The 22,431-nt window shown below is 38.8% G+C and overlaps 1 protein-coding gene across 5 annotated transcripts in view; it reads right to left on the bottom strand.

The window, feature by feature from the left end:
- Window positions 1-795: 795 nt before the first annotated feature.
- Window positions 796-22,431, bottom strand: part of ABLIM2 (actin binding LIM protein family member 2) — a 150,131-nt gene continuing 128,495 nt past the window's right edge. For all 5 annotated transcript variants that reach the window (XM_068403068.1, XM_068403067.1, XM_068403069.1 and 2 more), the window contains 5 exons: window positions 19,756-19,814; window positions 17,348-17,402; window positions 15,902-15,966; window positions 15,647-15,727; window positions 796-2,552 (listed from right to left, as the gene is read on the bottom strand). In XM_068403068.1, the coding sequence (XP_068259169.1) occupies window positions 2,439-2,552; window positions 15,647-15,727; window positions 15,902-15,966; window positions 17,348-17,402; window positions 19,756-19,814 (374 nt within the window). In that variant the 3' untranslated portion in view covers window positions 796-2,438. The remainder of the gene's footprint in view (window positions 2,553-15,646; window positions 15,728-15,901; window positions 15,967-17,347; window positions 17,403-19,755; window positions 19,815-22,431) is intronic.

Raw genomic sequence — 22,431 nt, 5'->3', positions numbered from 1 at the left:
AACAGCATAAATGGGTCAAACGTGAGCTCACATGCTCTCACTGTCCTCACTTGTCATCAGCTACACATCTTCGAATACAGTACAGCAGCATGGTGCTGTTGATCATGTGTTGCTTAGTAATGCACATTTTCCTTGCAGCATAGGTTGAAACCTACACCGCTACAATAACTACTGTGGTTAAGCAGTTTTCAAATTATGAAGATTCACATTGAACCTGTTCTACACTGGTATATGGATTTCTTTGATGAACCTGCAATTTTTTTACTCATGGAGAAGCAGTTTGTAATCAATCTGATGTCCTAGGAAGGTGTAGATGAGAACAGTGGTCTTCATCAAAGTCAAACTTACTCATCACGATTCTGCAACGAATTGTTCTCCTGGATTTAGATTTTCATAGTACCAGTTGACCTTGCTGATCATGTTTTAGATTGGCCCATTTCAGTGTGCTGCCAGTTTTCATGTGTAGGCAAAACATAACAAGCTATTCCGAGGTGGACAACCATTGCGGATGTGGTCTACAGGTGATCAGGAGCTCTCAATTAAGACTGGCTAATGGTTCTGTACACTGAACATCACCAGTGAAGCAGCTTTTGCTTGTTGAGATGTGTCAGTTGCTAGATGGATTGTTTAAATCATGACCAACTTTACAGTAACTTGACATTCAGAGGTACACCTAACGCTCTCCTCACTGAGCAAAACTAATGCAAATTACATATTATTTACATTAATAACATGGGAAGACCCTATCCAGAGCAGCAGTGCAATCTAAAAATGATACACACCTTAGCAAAGCCATTAAGTTATGTCTCTGTTTTAATGAATTTTTTAAACATTTGTATCATCAGACAAAACATTTAGGTCATGAGAAAATATTTATTTCCAACAGCACGGATTTTGAAAGTTAGTTGGAAGAAGGCATGTTCACTGCTATGATTTTTCCAATACTGGGTCAGTTGAAACAGTGTGTTGTAGTGCATATATTAACCAGTTACTTTAAGGAAATGCAAAAAGACATAGTGAAGTAGGAAGTGAGTACAAACATTCAAGGCAGTAAAAATGCAGAATACTGACACATGGCTGAAAAATGTACTTTTTGTAATGCTCTTTTAGTATTACACAAAACTAGCAACTCACTTTAAAACATTCTTTGTCAGCAACCATACTTCTGACCATATGAAATTATTAAATTTAATACAGTCTTTCAGCTGGAAGAGATATTAAGGTCTTACGCTCATATCAAACGCTTAGATTTTGTTAGCTTTGCTTGTTATTTAAGATAGTTTCAAGGTACTGCACCAGTATCACAGAGGTTTTTTTTTTAAATTGATTTGTATAGAAACATGCAAATAGTAATGCATGAGGATTTTATGTATTTGCTTATAATTGGATGTATCACTGATAGAGCACACCAAGCTTTTTTTGTTACATTTTATGCTGAACTGTTCCATTTCCACACCAATCAATTGCCATCACAGTTCTCATGGCTTACTGTGTAAAGCCAGAAAGTGGAGAAAGGAAGAATGTCTTTACTTAGGACATATATTAATGAAAATAATTATTTTATAGATAGATATTTCTATCTACATATAATTAAGATTACATGGTATTTTTATCAGCATGAAATGTAAAAAAAAAAAGATCTCCAAACACCCCAAACCAGTAGGAAAACACAGTTAACTGGCAAAATACACTCTTAAACCAGTTTTGTATAAGGCTTCAGTTTTCCTGACGAATGGGACTAAATTTTTAAGTAGGTCTGTATACATTTTAGTCATTATAACTGTTTTATGTCACAATATATTCTTAATAAAATAAAAACTCTTGTGTTGTAATTAAAGATAGCTAGTTACCTTCTAGACAAATACGACCTTTCAGAGAGTAGGCTGTGTCTAAAGTATAAGAAGTAGAATTAAGGTGCTTCCATATTTTTGCTTTCATTCTTAAAAAGTACCACACATAAACAACTGCAATAATTGCTTGTGGACATGCTTTTCTTTGGCTTTTACCATATTTTTAATAGCATGTGATCCCCCGTTGGAGAATTTTATATTCATTACTTACTTGATTTTGTAAAAATTGTGTTGTAAAACTTAATGGAACAAAACGTTGGATGCATTTCCTTTGCCACAGCTACACTTTTTCTCTTCCTTTCATAATTTCCGTTTGCATCAAGCAACAACTGCAAGCAACAATAAATTTAAAGCTAGATTTTTTGCACGTTGTAAACTGGGTAGGACCAGGAGTTACTGACAAAACCATCTGGTCATGCAAGATTAGCAAATTCTCTGTATTCCAACGCCTTGCCATCTAATCTGTCCTGTTTCCCCGACACATACTAACACAATGAAGCTGGACAATGGTTCAACAGCAAGTGCACGTGATAGTTCTGGCAAGACTATTTTTTGTTTTGATTAAGCACATATTTTATCCGGGAGGGGCTAGAAAAGCAGAGCCTTTTTCTTCAGGTCATTCCGCTTCCAAAGTGCCAGACGATCAAATTCCTCAATGCTCATTTTGAAGACTTCCTGGAACTCTTCAGGGGACAAATGCCTCTTGAAAATGAAAATACAAAAGGTATCATTAAGCTCTTCTGTGTACAGGAATATTTCTGCCCTTCCTAAGTTTTAAAACACGCTATGAAATACTGCATTAGGATTTGCATCTAAATTCCCAAACTGGTTCTGGAAAAGGCTGCATCAAAACCAAATGAGCTCAGAGTAGCTGGGAAATGAAATTATTGATGGCAGTAGTTACTTTTGAAAAAAAATAGTCTTTGCAATATAGTTCCAACTGAGCAGAAGCTGTGGTCTTCTGGGAAAATATGTGTTTATACATGGTGCTTGATGACAGAGCACGCTGAAACAAATTTAAGTTATTTCAGGACTTTAAAGAGATTGATAACAATGTAATTTCAGAGTTGGATTTGTTTTGCCTTGATCTTTAATGAGAGTGGTAGACGCCACACTGGTCCACTAATAGCAGCCTTGTAACAAAGGAGAGAGCACACTGCTGAATTCTTAAATCCAAAATGTGCTTATCCATGGGGATAGACTCATATCAGAAGTCCAAGATGGATAAAGTATTTTTTTTAAATGCCAAGAACTATGCTTCTATTTGATGTTTTCATGATTCAATATTAAAAAGAGAGAAAGAAAAAGGGGAGAATACCAACATGAAGAATTCGAAGGAGGTAAGATAACAATTGCCTAACAATTACTAGTACACACACAGAAAAGGCAGAAAAGATAAATATATGAATTAGAAATTAATATAATATAAAATTCTTCTAATTGTGGACTAACTCTTGCTCAAGCATTTCAGTAGTATTAGTTATGGTTCTTTGTTTTTGATGTGTTAAGCATACACCATCTAAAAGAGACAGATTCAGTGCAATGAGAATTATAAATTGCAATTTTTAAACATAGACTAAATTCCTACATCCAAAATGTGCTTATCCATGGGGATAGACTCATATCAGAAGTCCAAGATGGATTAAGTATTTTTTTTTAAATGCCAAGAACTATGCTTCTATTTGATGTTTTCACGATTCAATATTAAAAAGAAAAAAGAGAGAGAGAGAAAGGAAAGAACACCAACATAAAGAATTGGAAGGAGCTAAGATAACAATTGCCTAACAATTATTAGTACATATACAGAAAAGGCAGAAAAGATAAATATGTGAATTAGAAATTAATATAATCTAAAATTCTTCTACTGATTGTGGACAAATTCTTGCTCAAGCATTTCAGTAGTATCAATTATGGTTCTCTGTTCCTGATGTGTTAAGCACACACCATCTAAAAGGGACAGATTCGGTGCAATGAGAATTACAAATTGCATTTTTTAAACACAGACTCCCTTCTTCCACAAAGATTTCCTTGAAACCTGGGACCAGACCCGCAATCTAACCCTCTCCTCCCCAGCTGAGCTTTTGACTTGAGGCACAGCTCTCCTTCCAGGCACACCCCAGCAGCCCCATCCTGAGCACCTCGGCGCCTGCTGAAGCCCCACCTGCATCCAGAAACGAGGTCCCCCAAAGCTGCTAAGCAGAGGAAACGCTTGGACGTATCTCACACAACAGAATCAGGCTCACCACACATCAGACAACTGCATTGTTTCAAGGGAAGGATATTGGCCTTTTCCTTTCATCTCCCTGCCTCCTGGCTGCAGGACTTTCCCAGGAGGTGAGAAACCTCAGTTCAATGTTTTCATCACTTGGAGGAGGCTCAAAACTGCCATTTAGTCCACTTCACTCACTCTCAAGACACATGCCAGCAAGCCAGCCAGGAGGGTAATTTTAAAGGAGATACAGTCCTCATGAATGTGACTAATGCTGCCTCCAAATGCTGAGTGCAAGATGCTGAAGGTAGAGGGGAGTACACCACTCCCCAGGGGAAGGGGAGCCACTGTGTCCTTTAGACTATGTTTTTATTGGTAGTTCAAATAGGCCAAGGTTGTCCATCATTTGAATCAGATCCCAGCATCTTCTGAAAGAGCGCTTCCTGCTATTAGCCAAAATTGTGACACCGAGCATGCTAACACGCCCTGGTAATCCCACAATGGTTTACCTGACCAGGATGGACACAGCCCCATTGGCCTTACCTTTTTTGGACAAATTTGAAAGCAAAATTTTACTTTCCACTTATTAACAATGCATTTATCTTTGTAATATAAATTACTCAAGGAAAATTAATTGATTTGTTTATAAGAAATCACTACATTTAATTACCTTGAATGGTCACTACGGGCCCTTGTAGTTTCTTAAAAAAGGACAGCCTTGGTTTTCTTCCCTTGAGATTCCACATATTCAGAACAACAGTGACTAAGAGTTTGGAACTGAGCCTTCATTTTTCATTTGACCGATGATAGCAACCCACCATAAGCACTATGCATAGCATGGAACAAATACGCCATGCATATTTGGCAAAGGAGATCCTGTTTCACATGGAAATGAGCTACATCTGACAATGTATTTTAGAAACAATCTCTCACTGACAGAATTTAATTCTACTGGGTTTGGAAAGAAAAAGTAACTTCTCTCTGCACTGATTTTTTTTTTTCCTATATTTTCCTGGTAATCCAGTGGACAAATGTGAGCAAGCTTAACTTCAGCAATTTCTCACAGCAAGGAACACTTCTGTAAATTATGGGACTGAAAAAGAAGCCTGGGTGAGCAAAGTGTATCATATTTTGGTTTATCTTGCTTTCTAGATTGTGGCTGAGACTTGAGATGTCACCTCACTCAGGAGAAAGCAATGACAAACTGCAGTTCATACTCAAAGAGAAAATCCAAAAGCCTATACCCTGCAGGTAAACCCACTTCCCGATCATCCAAAACCATAGGAAATGAAAAACTTTAAAAGGAATGTTTTTACCATTTTTTTTTCTTGAGGTAAATTACGCCATCTCTTCCTAGAAATTGCTGTGGTCTCATCAGATCTGTTTCAATACTGAAGGTCAATGGAGGGTCAGCAAGCCTTTTCTGCAGGGTGTGAAATACTTGCTACACTTCACCTACTGACAAAACTTGCCACCAATCTCAGTACAAGCTCTGCAACTCCCCCTTTCCCCTCCAAGGCTGTACTTTGCCATTTATAATTTTGCTTTGCCCTCAGGCTTAGCGAGGTTTCAGTCTGCATGCATCTATCCAAGCCAGTATGAATTAGATGTGCACTCTGCTCCTTGGCTTGTATCCAGATGACATCACCGTCATTCCTTGCACGCACTCATTTTCTAATTATACTGAAGTTTTGTTTTACACCAGCACCATTTTTCGTCTCACAGCAGTTCTCAGTTGGTGCTGCTTGGTCCAAAAGCAGTCGAGAGTTTCCAGCCCTGGGATGTAGTAGCAGAGATTGAGATGGGGAAAGCACGAGCTCAGTTATTTCCACCTCCCATTCCACTAGGCAATTTCTTTGCTTTTACTTCTCCTCCACATACTGTCCCTCATCTCAAGGACTAGCAATCAGACTGTAATATTAGCAAAGTTTCTTACTCCATCAATGCATTACTCAGATGCAAAATTAATTCTAGTAGAAGGAAACACCTCCCCTTGGTCTGAACCCTGCCTGAGGACACCAGTATGTGCCCAATGCAGCATAATTCATGCTGTTTTCCTTGCATCTCAGAAACTTTCACCATCCCTTTCTTAGGCATCATGGGCTTTGGGACTGACCCTAGAAGCAGCGATGATTAGAGTTCTGTCTGCAAATTTTGGAATAAACCTTGATCCCAGAAAGACGTCATCAAACTGGCAAAGCTTCCCATAAAAGTAACAAAAGTAATCATGGGTTGCAGAGTTTGATTTATGAGGAAAGACTAAAAGGCCTAAGTATGTATAAGCTTAGCCAAATGATGACTAAGGGAAAATATTGTAAATGTCTATGAGTATTTGAAGGGTCTAAACACCATGGGAATAGGCCAGTGTGGGAAGTTTATGTTCATACTTTTCTTTGTATGTGTGATGTTAAATTTTGTCTGCACTATTGTTGGGACTTCCCTAAAACTTATAGCTATAAGACCTAGAGCTCTTCCCAATGGCAGAGAAAATGCATCACTAAGAAATCTTAGATTGATTTATCTTTCTTTTCAGCTATTTGAATATTAATTTGTCTTAAATGAAGTGTTACCTTGTCTCATTAGTCAAACAAAAGAACGGAAATTGAAAATTATGCATAGGGAATAGAGAGGATATTCATTTTGAGGTATGAGAGAAGATGTGTGTGTAAAGCTATGCTTTACAAGGCCAAGAACATTATTTCTTTTTTTTTTTTTTTTTTTTTTTAGGATTGGATCAGCTTAAAATATCTAGCTATGTTAATAGTGCATCATTGGGCCATTAAATGAATCGTCCATCTTATTAGTAAAAGTAAGTCATTCCTTTTTTTAACTAGTGTTGGCCTTATTTATTTAGGAACTCTGGGTGTTTTACAGCGTGCTAGTAACCGATTCTTAATTCCCTTTGTGACAATTTGGCCATATTCAGGCAGCTTAACTCAATCTACTTCTCTGCTCTGCATCAACGGCAAAGCTGGGCACATTGCAGACACTGAGGAGAGTACAGAGGACCAGATTAAGATCCCCTTCTACCCACAATCTGAACGGACTGCATTTAAGTGAGCTCAGTTTGGAAGCTGCATAGTGATGTTAATATGATGCTGCCTGAAAGCCTTGCCAAAAGATAAGGTAAATAGTTTAAAGATGGTCCTTCACTAAAAAGACGGCTACACTGGAGCTTGCAGCATCAGCATTTTGGATATATTTGTGAAATAGTCACACTGGAAAGGACCACTATATCACATTGTTTTTATAAAATTGTATTAATCTGGGGCTTGTAAAGTCAATAGTGCTCAACCTTTTGTTCTGGATGATATGTCATGTCAGCTTGCATGAGAAATGAGAGAAAGACAGAGAGACTCAAGTTCAGTAAAGCACTGGTCCCGCCAGATGTGTCCATGGGTCACAGCAGTGGCTTTGTGTGGAAAAGGAGAGTCATGTCTCCAGAAGCACCGTTTCTCACCTATACTGACAGTATTTTGGATTAGAGATATGGGATCACAACTTTGGGATCCCAGTTTGGGAAGTCCGAAGGTGGCCTGCAGCTTGGGAACCCAATGCTGCTGTTGTAATTCCTCACCTGGATATTACCTATACGGCACAGTGCTGTGTAAGAAGGGTCACCACACCTTGCTGTAAGTATGTAGCTAGCTCTCCTAAAACATACACACGCACAACAGGAGAATTAAGATGCAAATGTATCTTATTAAGATATACAGAACTAAGCAAGGGCTGAGCTAAACCTCTCTACTGCAATGCAACCCCTGTAACGGAAAATCCTCATGCTCTACAAAACACGATCATTAAAATGAGCAGTACAGATACGTGCTCATTTTTGAGTCTCTCAGAACAAAAGTAATTAATTTCACATTCAAATACTTGCTCCACAGTGTTATCTCAGAAAGAAGTGATGCTTTTAGCTGTAAATTAATGAGGCTTGTCTCTATTTTTCTGTGGCCTGCTAAAAAGCCACTAATCATTCTAAATAGAGTTATAATGTTTATTTAATTCAATGACATTTCTTTTCTCCAAGAATAATCGTACTTTCAATGAAATTGAAACTAACACTTAGGAACATGGCATTAGAGTGAATAAGTCACAGGAAGGGAAAATTGCAATTAACCTACAGCCGTACTGCAGTAAGCTGTGACCAGGTCATGCTGCACAAGCATGTTTATTCTGTGTCAGTAATTGGATGGGAGTCCTCACGTGAAAACATGCTAATGTAGGAAATTCAGACGATATCATACTTCCTCATGAGTCAATACTGAACTAATGAACGAACACAGTGGATGGCAGGAGGTGGTGAGTTGAAGATGAGAAAAATCAAAGTCCTAATTCCTAGAGGTCACTTAAAACCTCACGTTTGTTTCCCTTTTGCTTTTTGTTATGTTATAGGAATGACAGCTAAGCATTACATTGCCTTTGTCTGAATCCATAGTGAATCTTTCAGCTAGTCTCTCTCTGAAGCACTACTGTGCCCTCTGTTTTATAGAGTGTAATTTTGAGTAGTTGTCCACTTCAATTCCTTTTTGTTCAGAGTCCTTGTATTACTTCCAACCTTTGATCCACAAAATCCAGAAGTAAAAGCTATAGGATCTTTTCCAGAGTCTTCAAAATGCAAAACAGTTAAACTAAACTGGGATTTACTGGAAAGGTTTATCCAGCAGTAAACAAGCATTCATGTAAATAACCAGATCTTAGCTCTTTAGGGTAGCTAGTGCAGAGGCTTTGCTGGTGGGACAGTCTTTTCCTGTATTCATTAAGATGTTAAAAGTATCTCAGCTGGATACATTTGGACCAATAATAGCCTCCTCCTCCAGTTTTTCTCCTCTCCCCACCGCATTCCCTTCTCTCGTGCCTCTCAAAGTTAGCCCAAATATTACTTTTGGATGCCCAACCATAATTTTCTAGAAAATTTTCTCTTTTATCTACTGAATTTCGAATCCTCATTTTCCTTTCGCAAGGTTTGCACTCTTCCCCCTTCTTTCTGTGGCACTGCTGGGGCTCAGCACGTTTTTCGGAGGTTTCTTCGGTTTCTTCTAAGCCAACTGCATGGTTAATTACAAAGCTGTAATTAGCCATGTGCCATGTTCCCAAGGGAGTATTGAATGTTATGCTCATCTACAGAGTAATTAAGCTTCATGCTCAATAAATATTTCAAACTATTAAGTAATTATGTGATAGGGGAGGGAACGTTAAGAAATGGCATGAGTAGCCACCTAATGAACTTCAAAAGGTATCAAAAGATAACTAGAGCAACTCCACTGATCAGGGGATGAGGCAGCAGGCACTGCAATTGCAGTTATGCTAGATTAGGGCACTTAGTCACAACACTGAACAGCTGGAGCACTTGTGCAACCGAGCAGTGGCAGTAGGTGTAGATGCTCCTCTCTCCTCTGCTTCTACATAGCAATGTGGGTCCCCAAAAAGGCTCCCAGGAAAAGCAGTGCAACAGAAGCAGTGAGGAAGGGAGTCTGAAACCCTTCCCCCTGCCGATGTAACCCCAAGGCTCCTGAACCTGTGAAAATATCTCGTTTAATATCTCAGGGTATCATGAAACTTCACTGAGAAGCTGCATTCCACTCAGCACTACTACTGTGGGGTACTTACAAACGAACCTCTTATGAAATATCAGAAGGCACATGCAAAATACTCTGTAGTAGCACTGTACATTCAATGTTTTCCCCAGCTCAGTAACTATACAAGATGCTGAAAAGATATAAGTATTTCACTCAGGGATATCAATATATGACCTACACAGTGGTACACAGTAGAACATCTCTGAGAATAACCTGTGCCATCATTCTGTTATTCAACCAAATGAGCCTTTTCATACTGACAATTGCATAAGTAATTGCCTTCAACAGACTGCTGATAAAAATGTTATATAATTAAGAAATGATTCATAAATAAAACTAAATCTATGAATCCATAATGAACTATAAAAATATACAGAGGATCTTTCAAAAATTTAAGACATGTAAGTGCAGTTTTACGTTAAGAGGTAGATGACTATTATGAAGTTATTTGTTGCATGTTCATGGATGTTAGTGCTCGCATTTGTTTGGGTATCTGTCACAGACTCACAGCTGAGGCTCAGAGGTTTGATTTCAGGTGGTATGTCTATTGTCTTTGGGCCTGATCCAAAAAAGCATGCTGGGGTCAACATGAAATTTTTCATATCCATTTGCTCTAAGTGCAAAATACCTTAAAGCAGGTTTTCCAGTTTCCCTCAGTTTCGGCTGTAGTGCATCCATAATATGAATGCTTCACATCTAATCCCTGTTCACTCCCACAGTGTTTCCACTCTGACAGGAATTAGCTTTTGTACATATCATGTAATTTCTAATGTGTATTTTCATTTTTCAGTGGCTCTTTTTGTAAGGCCTTTGAAAACTGATACAGACATCCAGCACTGATCACAACACAAGCATATGCCTAGAATAAGCAACACCACCCAAATGTTTTGCAAGTTAAAGAGTGTGAAGTTCCTCTGAAGTCAATGAACTGCACTTTTTCACCCTAGGTTATGAGTTTCTTCGTGAAGTGAGTCTGTAACCTCAAATTCAGCCCCAAACTACACACTGCACTTCTCTATGTTACAACACCCAGTATTCCAGTTTTACTCTGATTTTCTCCATCTGAGCTCCAGAGGAGGTGGGACACACAACACTACTTGTATGAAGGACATCTAGGAGCTGGAGCTGTTATAAATTCAGGCTCAGTTACTGGAAACCAGTCCTAAAATGATTGCAGCCCAAATGGCTAGAACCCAGGGTGACTGTTGAATAAAAACTAGTGGAAAAAAATGTCATCCCTAAAACAAATCCAGACAAGCAGTTTCAGGAGGAAAAGCATGTTTAAATTAATGTGAGTGTTCTGTTCAAACAAGACCGCACCCATGTTTAAATATCTCATTTCTGTTTACAAGAGAACAAGGTGGCAGATGAAGGTTTGCTACTTGACATTCCAGAATATTTTTTTCCTTAGCAATTGTTTCAGTGTATCCTTGTTAAACAAAGAATGAACAGGCTCAAACAAAAGTGGAATAGTTTACTTTCTACTGTATTTGACAGGCATGAATGAATAATGCTTTTAACTCCCTGACATTTAAAAGAAAAGGGTAGAGAAACTAAGATACATTAAGATAAGAAAATCAAATGAAAACACTAAAAGATGGTTTCCAAATGGAAGAGACTAACTATGCTGGCTTTCAAAACTACCAGTCTGTGACCACAAAAGAAATCTTATACTCTGTGATAAAAGCAACTTCAGGAGGAAAAAAAACATAAACCTATGCAGCTGAGCATGAACCATCAATTTGGATGTGCAAGCACTGAACCACATTGCTTTGACTGAACAACAGGCAAACAATATCCAATCTAAGATAAAAGTATCAAGTGCATGCTTTTAGGAGCACAAGGCCTAAATCATAAAAGGTATTCAAGTACTTAAAAGAGGTATCAGATTTTCAAAAGTGTTCATAAGCCCAACTTCCTTTGGAATAAAAAAACAGACCACATGGAACACCATTGGGAAACCAGTAGGTAAGGAATGTGCTAATGTGTACTATCCAAAGGTTATGTCTTAGTCCCTGGAAACTCATGACTTAAGTTGTCCAAAATAGGGAAGTGTGCTCCAGGACACTTATATTTAAGCCTCTGCATAATAAAATGATCCTTTTGATAAAATGTTCCAAGATAGACCAAATTATGTATGCTTTCAAACGCTCTTTTGGCAAGAGCGCCAAATAATCCTATTTTGTAATTATGTTAAGGCTTTGTCTTCACAGAATGTATCAACCTAAGCAAATTAGGAATTTACAGAGGTCTTCAAAGCAGGGGCAACTTTAAAATTAGATCATGTCCCTCAAGGCCTTGTCCAGCTGAGTTTTGCATGCCTCCAGGGATGGAGACACCACAACCTCTTGGGCAATCTGTTCCAGTGCACTATTCTCCCAGTGAGGAACTCTTCTCTTATATCTAATTGTAATTTCTCTTCCTGCAGCTTGTGACTGTTGCCTCTTGGCCTTTCAATGCCTACTTCTGAGAAGGGTATGTTTTCCTCTGCAACCACTTTACTGTAAAGGTGAGCTGCTGACTCATGTTCACCTTGTTTTCCATCAAGTACTTTTTTGAAGAGCTGTTCCCCTCCTCCTGTGCTGATGAATAGCATTATTCTGTCATAAGTGCAGGAATCTGGATTTACCTTCATTGAACTTGAAGAAGTCCCTGTCGACCCATTCCTCTAGCCTGGCCAGGTCCCTCTGAACAGAGGCTCTGCTCACCAGAGCATCAACTGTTGTCCTCCCCAGTTTGTGTCATCTGCTGTTGTGGTGAGGGTGCAATTCCTCTTCTTCACCCAGAATGTATAATCCACTCCTGTCCTCCTGCTTTGCTGTTCTGCAACATTATCTGAATCAACTTGCTCTTCACCATTTCCCATGAGAATAGCGCATGGGAATGCTGCTCCGTTCATCTAACGTTAGAATATACAGCACTGTGGTAGAGAGAAAATTCTAAAAAAATTCCTGGGCCAAATCCTTATCTAGTGTAAATTCCTCGCATTTCTAATTAGCTTATACTAACTGAAGAGCCAGGCTATTCATTCAAAAGTCAGAGTGCCAGTAATATATTTAAATCAGCAGGTCGTTTGTTATAACTGCTTCTCAATGCTGCATGTATTAGTTCACTGTTGGCATAAACGTTTCCTTGAGGAGCTCAAGGAACTGAGCTACTTCTGCCTCACTGCTGAGTTAGAACAAGCAAACAAAAACATGTCGAGTGTTCTGTGCTTAGATATATGTGCTTTTGAAGAAAGAATTCCTATTATTTGAATGTATTTATTATCAGTTGAGCCTTCCTAATCTCTTGGGCTTAGAAAAATATGCATTTTTACAAGAAAATATTTTTTATAATCCTTAAAATAAACTTCTTACACAACAGCATAATCTAAAAAATACTCACAATGGGAGCAAAGCTAGGAAAACACTACCATCCATTAAAACCCCACCCTCCTGCGGTCCTTGACCATTAGCCAAGGCCTTAATTACAGCCTCCCTGCATCTGACCCAAGGAGCTAATACCATTCACTTGAGTTCATTTTTCATGACAGGAACACTCAATATAGGAGACTTCCCTTGGAAGAAGGAGCCAGAGACAAACAACAGTGCCTTTTCCATGACATCTATGCCGGATCATTCAAAGTTCACAACAAACTTTGTTTCACAAACAGGAGCCCGCTTCAAGTCAACTTGCAAGAGGGCTGTTAAATAAATCCAGCTCATGCAGATTTGGTCACCTAAGTAGACCAGGTTTGGTTCCTAAGTAGACCAGGAAATCAGAAACATCACATGTGAGACATTCTAATCATACTGGACACATTAAGACTGCTTTCAGGTTTGATAGTTGATATAAAACACAACTAGGTGTCCTTTCACTGACATCACCTGTACCCTGTCCACAGCCATCACACCCAGGAGCTTGTTCTGATTTGCAGCAGTGAGAGCAAGGTCTTCAGCCCACAAAACTGATTGTAACAAAACTGGAATATTAGAACATGGATTTTTTCTTAAAAGATTTTCCAAGATAAATCACTCTACAGTTTGGATAATACATGGGCTTAGCAGTGCTATCACCTTCACCATTTCTGTAGGCACAATGCAGCCTTTTCAAGAGTGACACTGGCTGTGCAGGATGAAAACAGAAGATCAGCTGGCAACCCATTCTGCTCGGAGAGAGCATTTGCCTCCTAGAGATCTGTGAGCATCAAATCATATCCTCTAGAGAACATGAAATGGAGCTCAAGAGAAGGTGAAATCTAACCTTAATACCTGCTTCCAGTATTCCGAGTGTTTTCCCCAAAAGCTTTAAGATATGAACATATGCTAAGTGGGTCCTCTACTAACAGATGGGGGGGGTGGGAGGGTGGGTGTGTGTCTAATCCTGGTCTGTTCCTCTGCAAACCTATAAACCCACGTAGTCTTGGGCTCCCTGAGTCCTGGGTCTTGCCCAAGCCTGAAATCTGCTGAACATGCAAGTCAGCGACTAAGTTACAATCTTCTTCTTCTGCCATGAGAGGAAATAATGATAAACTGCTTTTCTATGCAAAGCTACTTATTTCCAGCAATTCTGCAATGCAGAAGGAAGGGACGGGGAGGGGGGAAGAGGCCAGCAGGGAAGGCAACAGTTTGTGCCTGTCCCTCAACTCTGCATATGGTTTGAATGTGTAGATGAGCTGTGGCCTCTGTTTTTCCAGCAGTTATAATCCTATTAAAGCACTGCTAATTTAATTGTTTAAAAAACTACCAATCTCTAATAAATGTAAGATGGTCTCCAAAGGAGTCCTTCCTGCAGGCCACATGTTTAACATAGTGCAGCAATCAGCAGGATCAGCCTGGTCCTGTTATCGCTTTCCTGGTGCAGGTTTGAAGCAGATCTTGTTTACTGTTCTTCTTGCAAACCTCTGTGAGATCTTTGAAGTGGTTGGGCTCCTTGAGCCATCAGGCGCGGGGCTGCACCTGGTGCGAGGCAGGCTGAGCAACTCCACTGTTAAACAAACAGCCACCCCAGCTGAGGACGGTGGAGGAGTTACAGATAATGGCAGCCAGGACAGGCATGATCCATCCAAAGCAAACTATATGTTGTCTTAAAAAAGCAATTTGGAGCTGCATTTGCCCTTCAGACCAGCCTGATGTGTTTAAACAAAGACTGTACTCTTTAACACACACGTATATATGTATATATATAAAAGAATCCTTTATAGGATGTGTCCAGATGAGTATCGCTCCAACTCCCCGCTCCTTTTTCTGGACTCACTGTGCTTTTTATTATTGCTATCGTGCCTTACTATACCCCCAGCTTAAAACAGCACATGTTTGAGGCTCTTTTTTCCTTACAATCAAATCAATACCACTTGCTGGGTAATCAAGTGACAAGCACATTGAAGTATTTAAGAACATAAACCATTTCCAAAATATACTATATGTATAAGAATTTGGTAAATGAATTTTTTTAAAAAACCCTTGATCTTTAATGAGGAATTTTCTACTACTTCACAGTTCTTCTTCTTTTTTTTTGCTTTAGGATTAAAGTTTCTTTCCTCTTTTCTTGTCACATTATCAAGTTAAAAATACAATAAATTTATTTAAATATATATCTTCCCAAAGGTTCAATATTGTTAATCACATAATTTTTATTGAACGATCTCTTCTTCTTAATAGCAATTCACACAAAGATATGTTAGTTTAATAATTTAGGTGAGTCTTTATTCAGTCCCGTCACTACTCAGTCAAAAAAAAACTACCTCATGAATTTTGCCTGAACATCAACTTTAGGATTTGGCCTTTAGAAACTAAGCTTTCCTTTATGATAAATTATATCTGCATTGGCAGACATTTGGCAGGTTTTTGGCTGTTCTTTTTTAGTTAAATTGCCTACATACTAGTGTTTTGAAATAAGATATAATATATAATGCTATTCCTCTCTTCTCTCTTCTTTCATTGCTATTACTTGGGCACAGGAATAACCAAGATGGTAAACAAACAGGACAAAGACTTGCAAAGCCATCAAGCAAGTATCATTCCTACCTCCAGCCTGGTCCTGTCCACATCCTTAGGCAATTTCACACGAACTCGGTTTGTTACAATAAGTGTTTCATAAGGATAAATCTGTTAAAAAGACAACAGCATATGAACTCCAGCCAAATCTGATTCTGATGTGTGGAAATAACAGTGCGGGGAACTTACTAATTTAAACGGTACATACTTGCATCCTGATTTGACAAATATTTCACTGGGACAAAAATTAACAAAATAAAATAAAAAAAAAGGAACACATGTAACCTTGCTAGGAAGTGCTGAATCTGATTGTTCTTCCAGTGTTGGAAAAGCCCTTCTTACCTTGTATTCTGCAAGAGAACGAGAACAGGTTCACAGTTCAGAATTTATAAGCTTCTGTTGGAGTCACCGCAATGAACATTTAAGTACATCAGCAATTTGTTATGCTACTACATTTCTCTCTTCTCAATAGCTGTTGAATAACTGCATGCATAGTAAGCATTTCACCCCCATGCCCTGAATGCCTATAACACTGTCTATTACTGAAGCAATAGTCCTCGGAATCAAAGGCTTATTATAGAAAATCCATCTCCTGATGCCATTGGGTTACACAGTGAGTATGTCTGGCAAAATTGGGAATTTCTTTTTACAGGAGGCTTTTGTGCAGAGTTAAGTCAGTCTGTCATCCAAAAGTCCTGCCCTTATTGTTCTTTACTGAAAACAGTTAAAATATATGGATTATTACAGGCATGTCAGTTTGGGAACATATATGAAAATCATTGAGTTAATACAATATTCCAAGATGCCAACAACCTGCACTTGGGCTGACTGCAGTGGGAATAACAATAGTGAAGAAAAGATGATTTAGGGGTGTGGGGACGATGATTCCTGGATCTAAACTAGCACAAGAGTATTCTAGTTAGATCAGTATATGACTATATATATGACTACCACAAGGTCATCTATTCACATTGATGATTAAATGCAATGTGAATAGATAACCAGGACAGCCAGTATGTTTTTCATAGAGCTTTTTATGGTCTGAAATGAAAACAGAAATAAGTCTACTTTTCAAAATCTGTACTCTCAACTATTCAAAGGTAGAGACAAAGATTTGTATCAACACAGAGGCATGAAGTGGAGCATTAGAATAAGATTTTTAAAATGAGATTAAGTGTGTTGGAAACAAAATCCTACTCTTCCTCATGAGTAGATGCATGTTCCTAAATTGCTCAGCTCTTTTGAAAATTCCAACTCAAGTTCCATATTAAGTTCACAGTCCACTTAAACTGTAATAAAAAAATGAATGCAAGTAAATTCTGCTTTTTTGAATTCTGTACATTTTAACCACAATGTAGCACAAACACAAAGCACAATGGACATTTTTTTTTAAAATTATATATGTCTTGAAGGAGTGATTATCTTAAATTTGTTCCTCTCTTTGATATGAGACCACCACCACAGAGGCTGTTGCCCCACATCGAGGATACCAGAATTGACTCAGCCTGGTTGCGTCACTTTGTGATGCAGGACTTCAGTTGGGCCTTTATGTTCGGTTAGATAAAAAGAAGATTCTCTGTGATAAACATGATACTGAGCTGGGTGTCTGTCTAGTCGTTATTATGTGAATTATGGGAAGATCTCAGAATAGTAACCCTTATGGCAATATGTTAACAAGCACCCTCAAAGGAAGATAACATGAAGTGGAGTGGAAATGATATTGCAATGTACCTTTCATCCCCCAGCTCGCCTCCTGATCTGTTTCGTATTGGCCCATATTTTCAGGCTGAAAGAGAAAGAAGCAATGTAGCAGCAAAATATACCACAAAACCACTCTGCATATTGTCGAGAGAAAAAAGAAAACCAGCTGGTACCATGCAATCAAAATATAGATCCTTGTGAGAGAGAAAGAGAATACAGTCTCATTCGAACTTGACCTAATTGCTCAAAGCAGGCACCCCGAGCACTCACATCACCCATCAATCTAAGATGGAGATGGAGCTCTGCCTGTAGAAGAGGGTGGAGTGTCAAGTGAGTGCTGGGGTCCTCGGAGGCACTGCAGTTGCACTTTGTTGCCCATGCTGTGAACTCCCACAGACCAGCGAAAGCTGGAGCTTGGATGTCACTCAGAGAGGCAATTGCAGTGTCATATCAACCCACCTTGCCCCCAAGCTCTTGGGACTTTCTGAGCTCTGATTCCTTGCAGCTTTCAATGAGGTAGGTGTCAGAAAGCCACCAGCCACCCCAATTTGAAGACCTGGCATTAAGGTTAGACTGAAATTGTCTTTCCCTGCGATGTAGACCTCTTACTGCAGTTGTCACAGCAAACCAGATCACTTATGCTGCATTGCAACTTGTCTCATTCTGCTTTCTGCTTCACACCACTAATGCCACTAAGACCAGGGAGAACTGTGCGTACATGCCATAGCTTTGTTTGACCCGCCTTCCTTTTTCTTTGCTGGCAAATGCTATGATGACAAACATTACAGGAGATCAGAAAAGCACTATTATATATATTTTTTTTCCCCGAGTCTCATTTTTGCCTGTTAGGTTATCACTGGTGTGCATAGCTATACTCACAATAACCTGCAAGGCTCCTTATTGTTTATTTTTGGTTTATTTTGTTATGCAGCACCGGGATGGCTGATTAAAAACAACAAACCACAAAAGCTGGTATGAACTGGCAATCCAAACAGAGGACATCCATTCTGAGAAGAATTTTGGCCTCAAGGATGTGATTACAAGCAACCTTTTCAACTTCCCTACAGGTTTCAGCTGTGAAGTTGGACCCTTTGGGGGACAGATGCTGCCATCTGCTGCTGTCACATTACATTGCATGGCCTGAGCCCGCAAGCACAGCCAACTCCACTGCTGATGGAGTTCTCTTTGGTCTCATGTGTCTGGAGCCTTCCGATGGCTTTGGGCCCCCACCAGAGCAGTGGCTGGATGCAAGTCAGTCCCTCTTACTCACTTCAGCTTACTGGTAACAGTTATTCTGGAAAGTCAGAAAAAAGATGTTGGCTCCTAAGTGGGGACAAGTTTATCTAGATCCTTTCAAATTCCCAAATCTCTTTTGACCAAGTTGCAGTGCCGCTGGTTCCTTCAGGGAGGAATTCAACCAGTCAGGTATTGAAGAAACACAGGCACAATTAGTCTTATAATATTAACTCGAAGGGATGGATATTTCAGTAGCTACTGAAAAATTAGTTTAGCGCTACTCTCTGACAGTTGCTTTCTTGTAGCTCCTTCCAATGACCTGCAGTTTGACTCTTTATCATTGGGGAAGTTTAACCCTGCTCATGTACTTTGAAAGCTTTCAAATCTTCCTCTGGAGAAAGCAGGGAATTTGAATGGGATCCTGTCCATGTAACTTAGACACAAATCAGTCTTCACAATGTAAGTGCACATGCATCTATGTATTGCCAACTTATCACTATTAACCATAGTGAGTTTGTACCTAAAAATATAAGCCATGAACTGAGAACCCATAATGCTAGATGCCAGAAAGAAAGAGAGACAACAGTGTCAAAGATGCCTTTTTCCTAAAGACTTCAAAAATTATAAAAAAGGATTAGAGAAAGAATGCCTAGTCTGATCTGATCATAATTTTGTTATGCATTCTGCTTTCTAGATTGCTGCCCATTCTCTCTCTATTGCTCCCTCCCCACCTTAAAAGTATGACTGTGTGTGTATATGCATATATATATATACACACACACATGCATACTGGAAAAAAACAGAACATATAATTCCAGAAATGAAATGGATGTGGGCTGCTCCACCTTTGCTCTAAGATCATTACTTGCCTAATTATAGGCGTAACCTTCTCTATCATTAATTCAGGCTATACTGTGATCTATTAGTATGTGCAGCCCATACGTTTTGGACCTTCATTTGTTTTGGGAGGGGAATCAAGCCTCCTAATGCTCATGACACACACAATCAAAAGGAGAAGCCTCAGCCTGGCTTCCTCTTGCAGACAGACAAAGTGTAACCTGCATAGGGTATGAATCTGTCAGACAGGGCTGGCAGCCAAAACACCTTTGAAGTGTTATTAATATGTAGATTTTCAGCTAGTTACTAAGCTGACTATTTATGATGCACTATTGCCTGGAGAATGCATTTAAATGTATACCTACCTGATGTAAGCCGTTCTTTCCATAGCCAGGTAGAGAAGTAGATTTAGAATATGGAAATCCTGTAAAAGACATAACATACAGCTGTATTTTTTGTAAATCCTTTACAGCCTACTAAAACACAGAATTCAAAAAAACAACCAGAAACATCAATTACAAGATCAATATGTACATTCTACTAACAAGATTAAACATAACTGAGCAATGCTCATCTTTTCTCTATATTTAATGTACGTGAACACATGTAACAATGTCTATAAATAACAGCATGCCAGGATGCACCCACCTTACTGGGCATGACATGAAGAGAGCTGTGGGACTCACATTACAGAAGCCTTATGCAGTTACATGATGCAAAGCAGATTTGAGAGCTTGTGAAATCTCTGCCCTCCAACTTGGTGTTAAACCATGACTTGAAAATAGGATTAAAGGTACCATCATTTTAGAGAGTTACATCACTTATGATCATGAAGTATGTGGTCTGGTTTTGCTTTTTGTTTCTTAAAAAAGAAGGGCTGGTATCGTACAACTTAAAAAAAACACCAAAAAAAATTTTGCTTTCTTTAAAACTTCTACTGCTTCAAGTGGAAAAAAAGCATAAATGAAGATATTGCAGTAAAGTAAATCAGTGAGACAATAAACACTCAAGAGAAAGAAAGTTTTAAGATGAACAAAATTGGCAAAGTAGTGTTACCATGAACAAACTGGATGCAATATGGTGATGAAACTGTTTGTGGTCAGTATGAAACAAATGCAGAGCTTTACTTTAATACTGAGAGTCTATAAAGAAAGTTTGGAAGTTCCTTTTGTCAGTGAAAGGACAAAAAGTGTTTCAGATTAGTTTTTGGTTAATAAAAATAACACGGTATAGAAGTGACAAGCTGAATCAGTTTAAATTAAACAGAAGATGAACAAACACGTCTGTAATAAACATTCTTGATTCCAGTACAGGACACTTTGATAAATTGATGCAAAGAGTTAGAGAAGTCAGTTAGCTCAAAGAACTGAATGTACAATGCTTCTTTCTGTCAAAAATGTTAGCAATCTGTGTCTAAAGGGGAATGCAGGAAGGGAATCCAGACCCCACTGGATTAATAAATACCCTAAGGAGATGATTAGGGATAAGCATACAGAAAGAAAAAACAAAAGATGGATCAGCAAAGAGCTCACGATGTGCTGAGATAAAGTGAGAACTGCCAGAAGTCAAGCTGAGTTAAACACTGAAAATGATATTAAAACAAATAGCAAAAGGTTCTCCAGCTATCCAAATAAAAAGAGAACAAGGAAAAAAGAAATGGGATCACTGGGAGTTATGCTGTGTCAGTACACAGCAGAGGTGAAAGGCAACCTAGGTAGGGCTCCAACGCTGAAGGAGTATTTCACCTCCATTTTTAGGAACAAAAGGCAGAGTACTGAGCAAGGAGGGAAAGCTAACGGGATAAGGGTATGCCAATGAATCACAGTCGTGATGGAAACATTATTCAAAGCACTTAATGTACTTGAACAAGGAGCTATAAGCTCACATCGAATTGCAAGTCCAATACCTCTTACCATTGGAGAACAGCAACTATAGTTTTTATAATTAAGAGGGGAAAAAGCTAATAAGGAGCTTCCAACATAAAACTTACGGAAAAACTGAACAAAACCATCGAAGTAAAAAGAAAATCGATTATAGTCACATAGATTTTAATTGGTTTGACATAAGTTAAAGACACAGTGCCAGACTTGCTTGGTAGCTTTCTTTGTTAAGAGAAACGACTTCTGCACAACATAAATTTTATTGGATCTCATCTAATGTGATATCATTGAAGTGTTTGGTATGTTGCTACACATGGAAATAAATGCAAATATGGAGAAGACGGAGTTTGCCAGAGGAATTATAGGGTCAGTAAGGCAATAATGAAATGTAAGAAATGGGTAGTGAGAACTGAGCAGTGCTGATAGAGAAAAGTGTCAGCACAGACTGGTGCTGAGTTGAAATTGCCTAATGTTTTCACTAACCATCTAGACACCAAAAATAGTAATGGGCTAATAAACTTTGCTGTTGAAACGAAGTTATAAAGCGCTGCCAATATAGAGGAGGATTGGGACATCATAAAGAACTGGGATAACCTTGAACATTAGAGTAATAGAAATGGGATCAAATTTAGCAATTCATGGGAGAAGTCATGCATTTGGGGACTAAGAAATAACCCAAACTTCTACTATTTATTCTGAGAGCTCATCATTTGGAAATGATAGGGAAGGCAAGAGGCTTAGATAAACAGCTCAATCACAAGATGACCTTGAGTTGCTAATATAAGTATTAAAAAGGCAAAAGTTGAAATGTCTGGCTTGATACATATAAGATACAGGAATAATTGTAGTATTTTCAGGCAGTGACAGGAGATCCTGGAGGAATCCTTTGTGCTGTTCTTGTTCATCAGTGTTCAAGTGGGTTAAATTAACTCCACCAAACCAGTGGCCTACAAGATAACTGGGGCAATGAAAGCTCACCACAGGAAACATGGCTTGATAAGCTTGACTTATTTAGGCTAGCAAAATGAAGACGATCTATAAAAGCAAGAGATGTTTCAGAAAGATAATCAACCACAATCTGAGGAGTGGTACAAACTACGAGCAGAACTTCTGTTTTTGGCCCTGCAGGAGTTTTCCATGTCTGATACAGGGACGTAGTGA

The sequence above is a fragment of the Nyctibius grandis genome, chromosome 6, assembly GCF_013368605.1.
Source record: "Nyctibius grandis isolate bNycGra1 chromosome 6, bNycGra1.pri, whole genome shotgun sequence".
Classification (NCBI taxonomy): Eukaryota; Metazoa; Chordata; class Aves; order Nyctibiiformes; family Nyctibiidae; genus Nyctibius; species Nyctibius grandis.
This window is presented reverse-complemented; position numbering and strand designations above follow the sequence as displayed.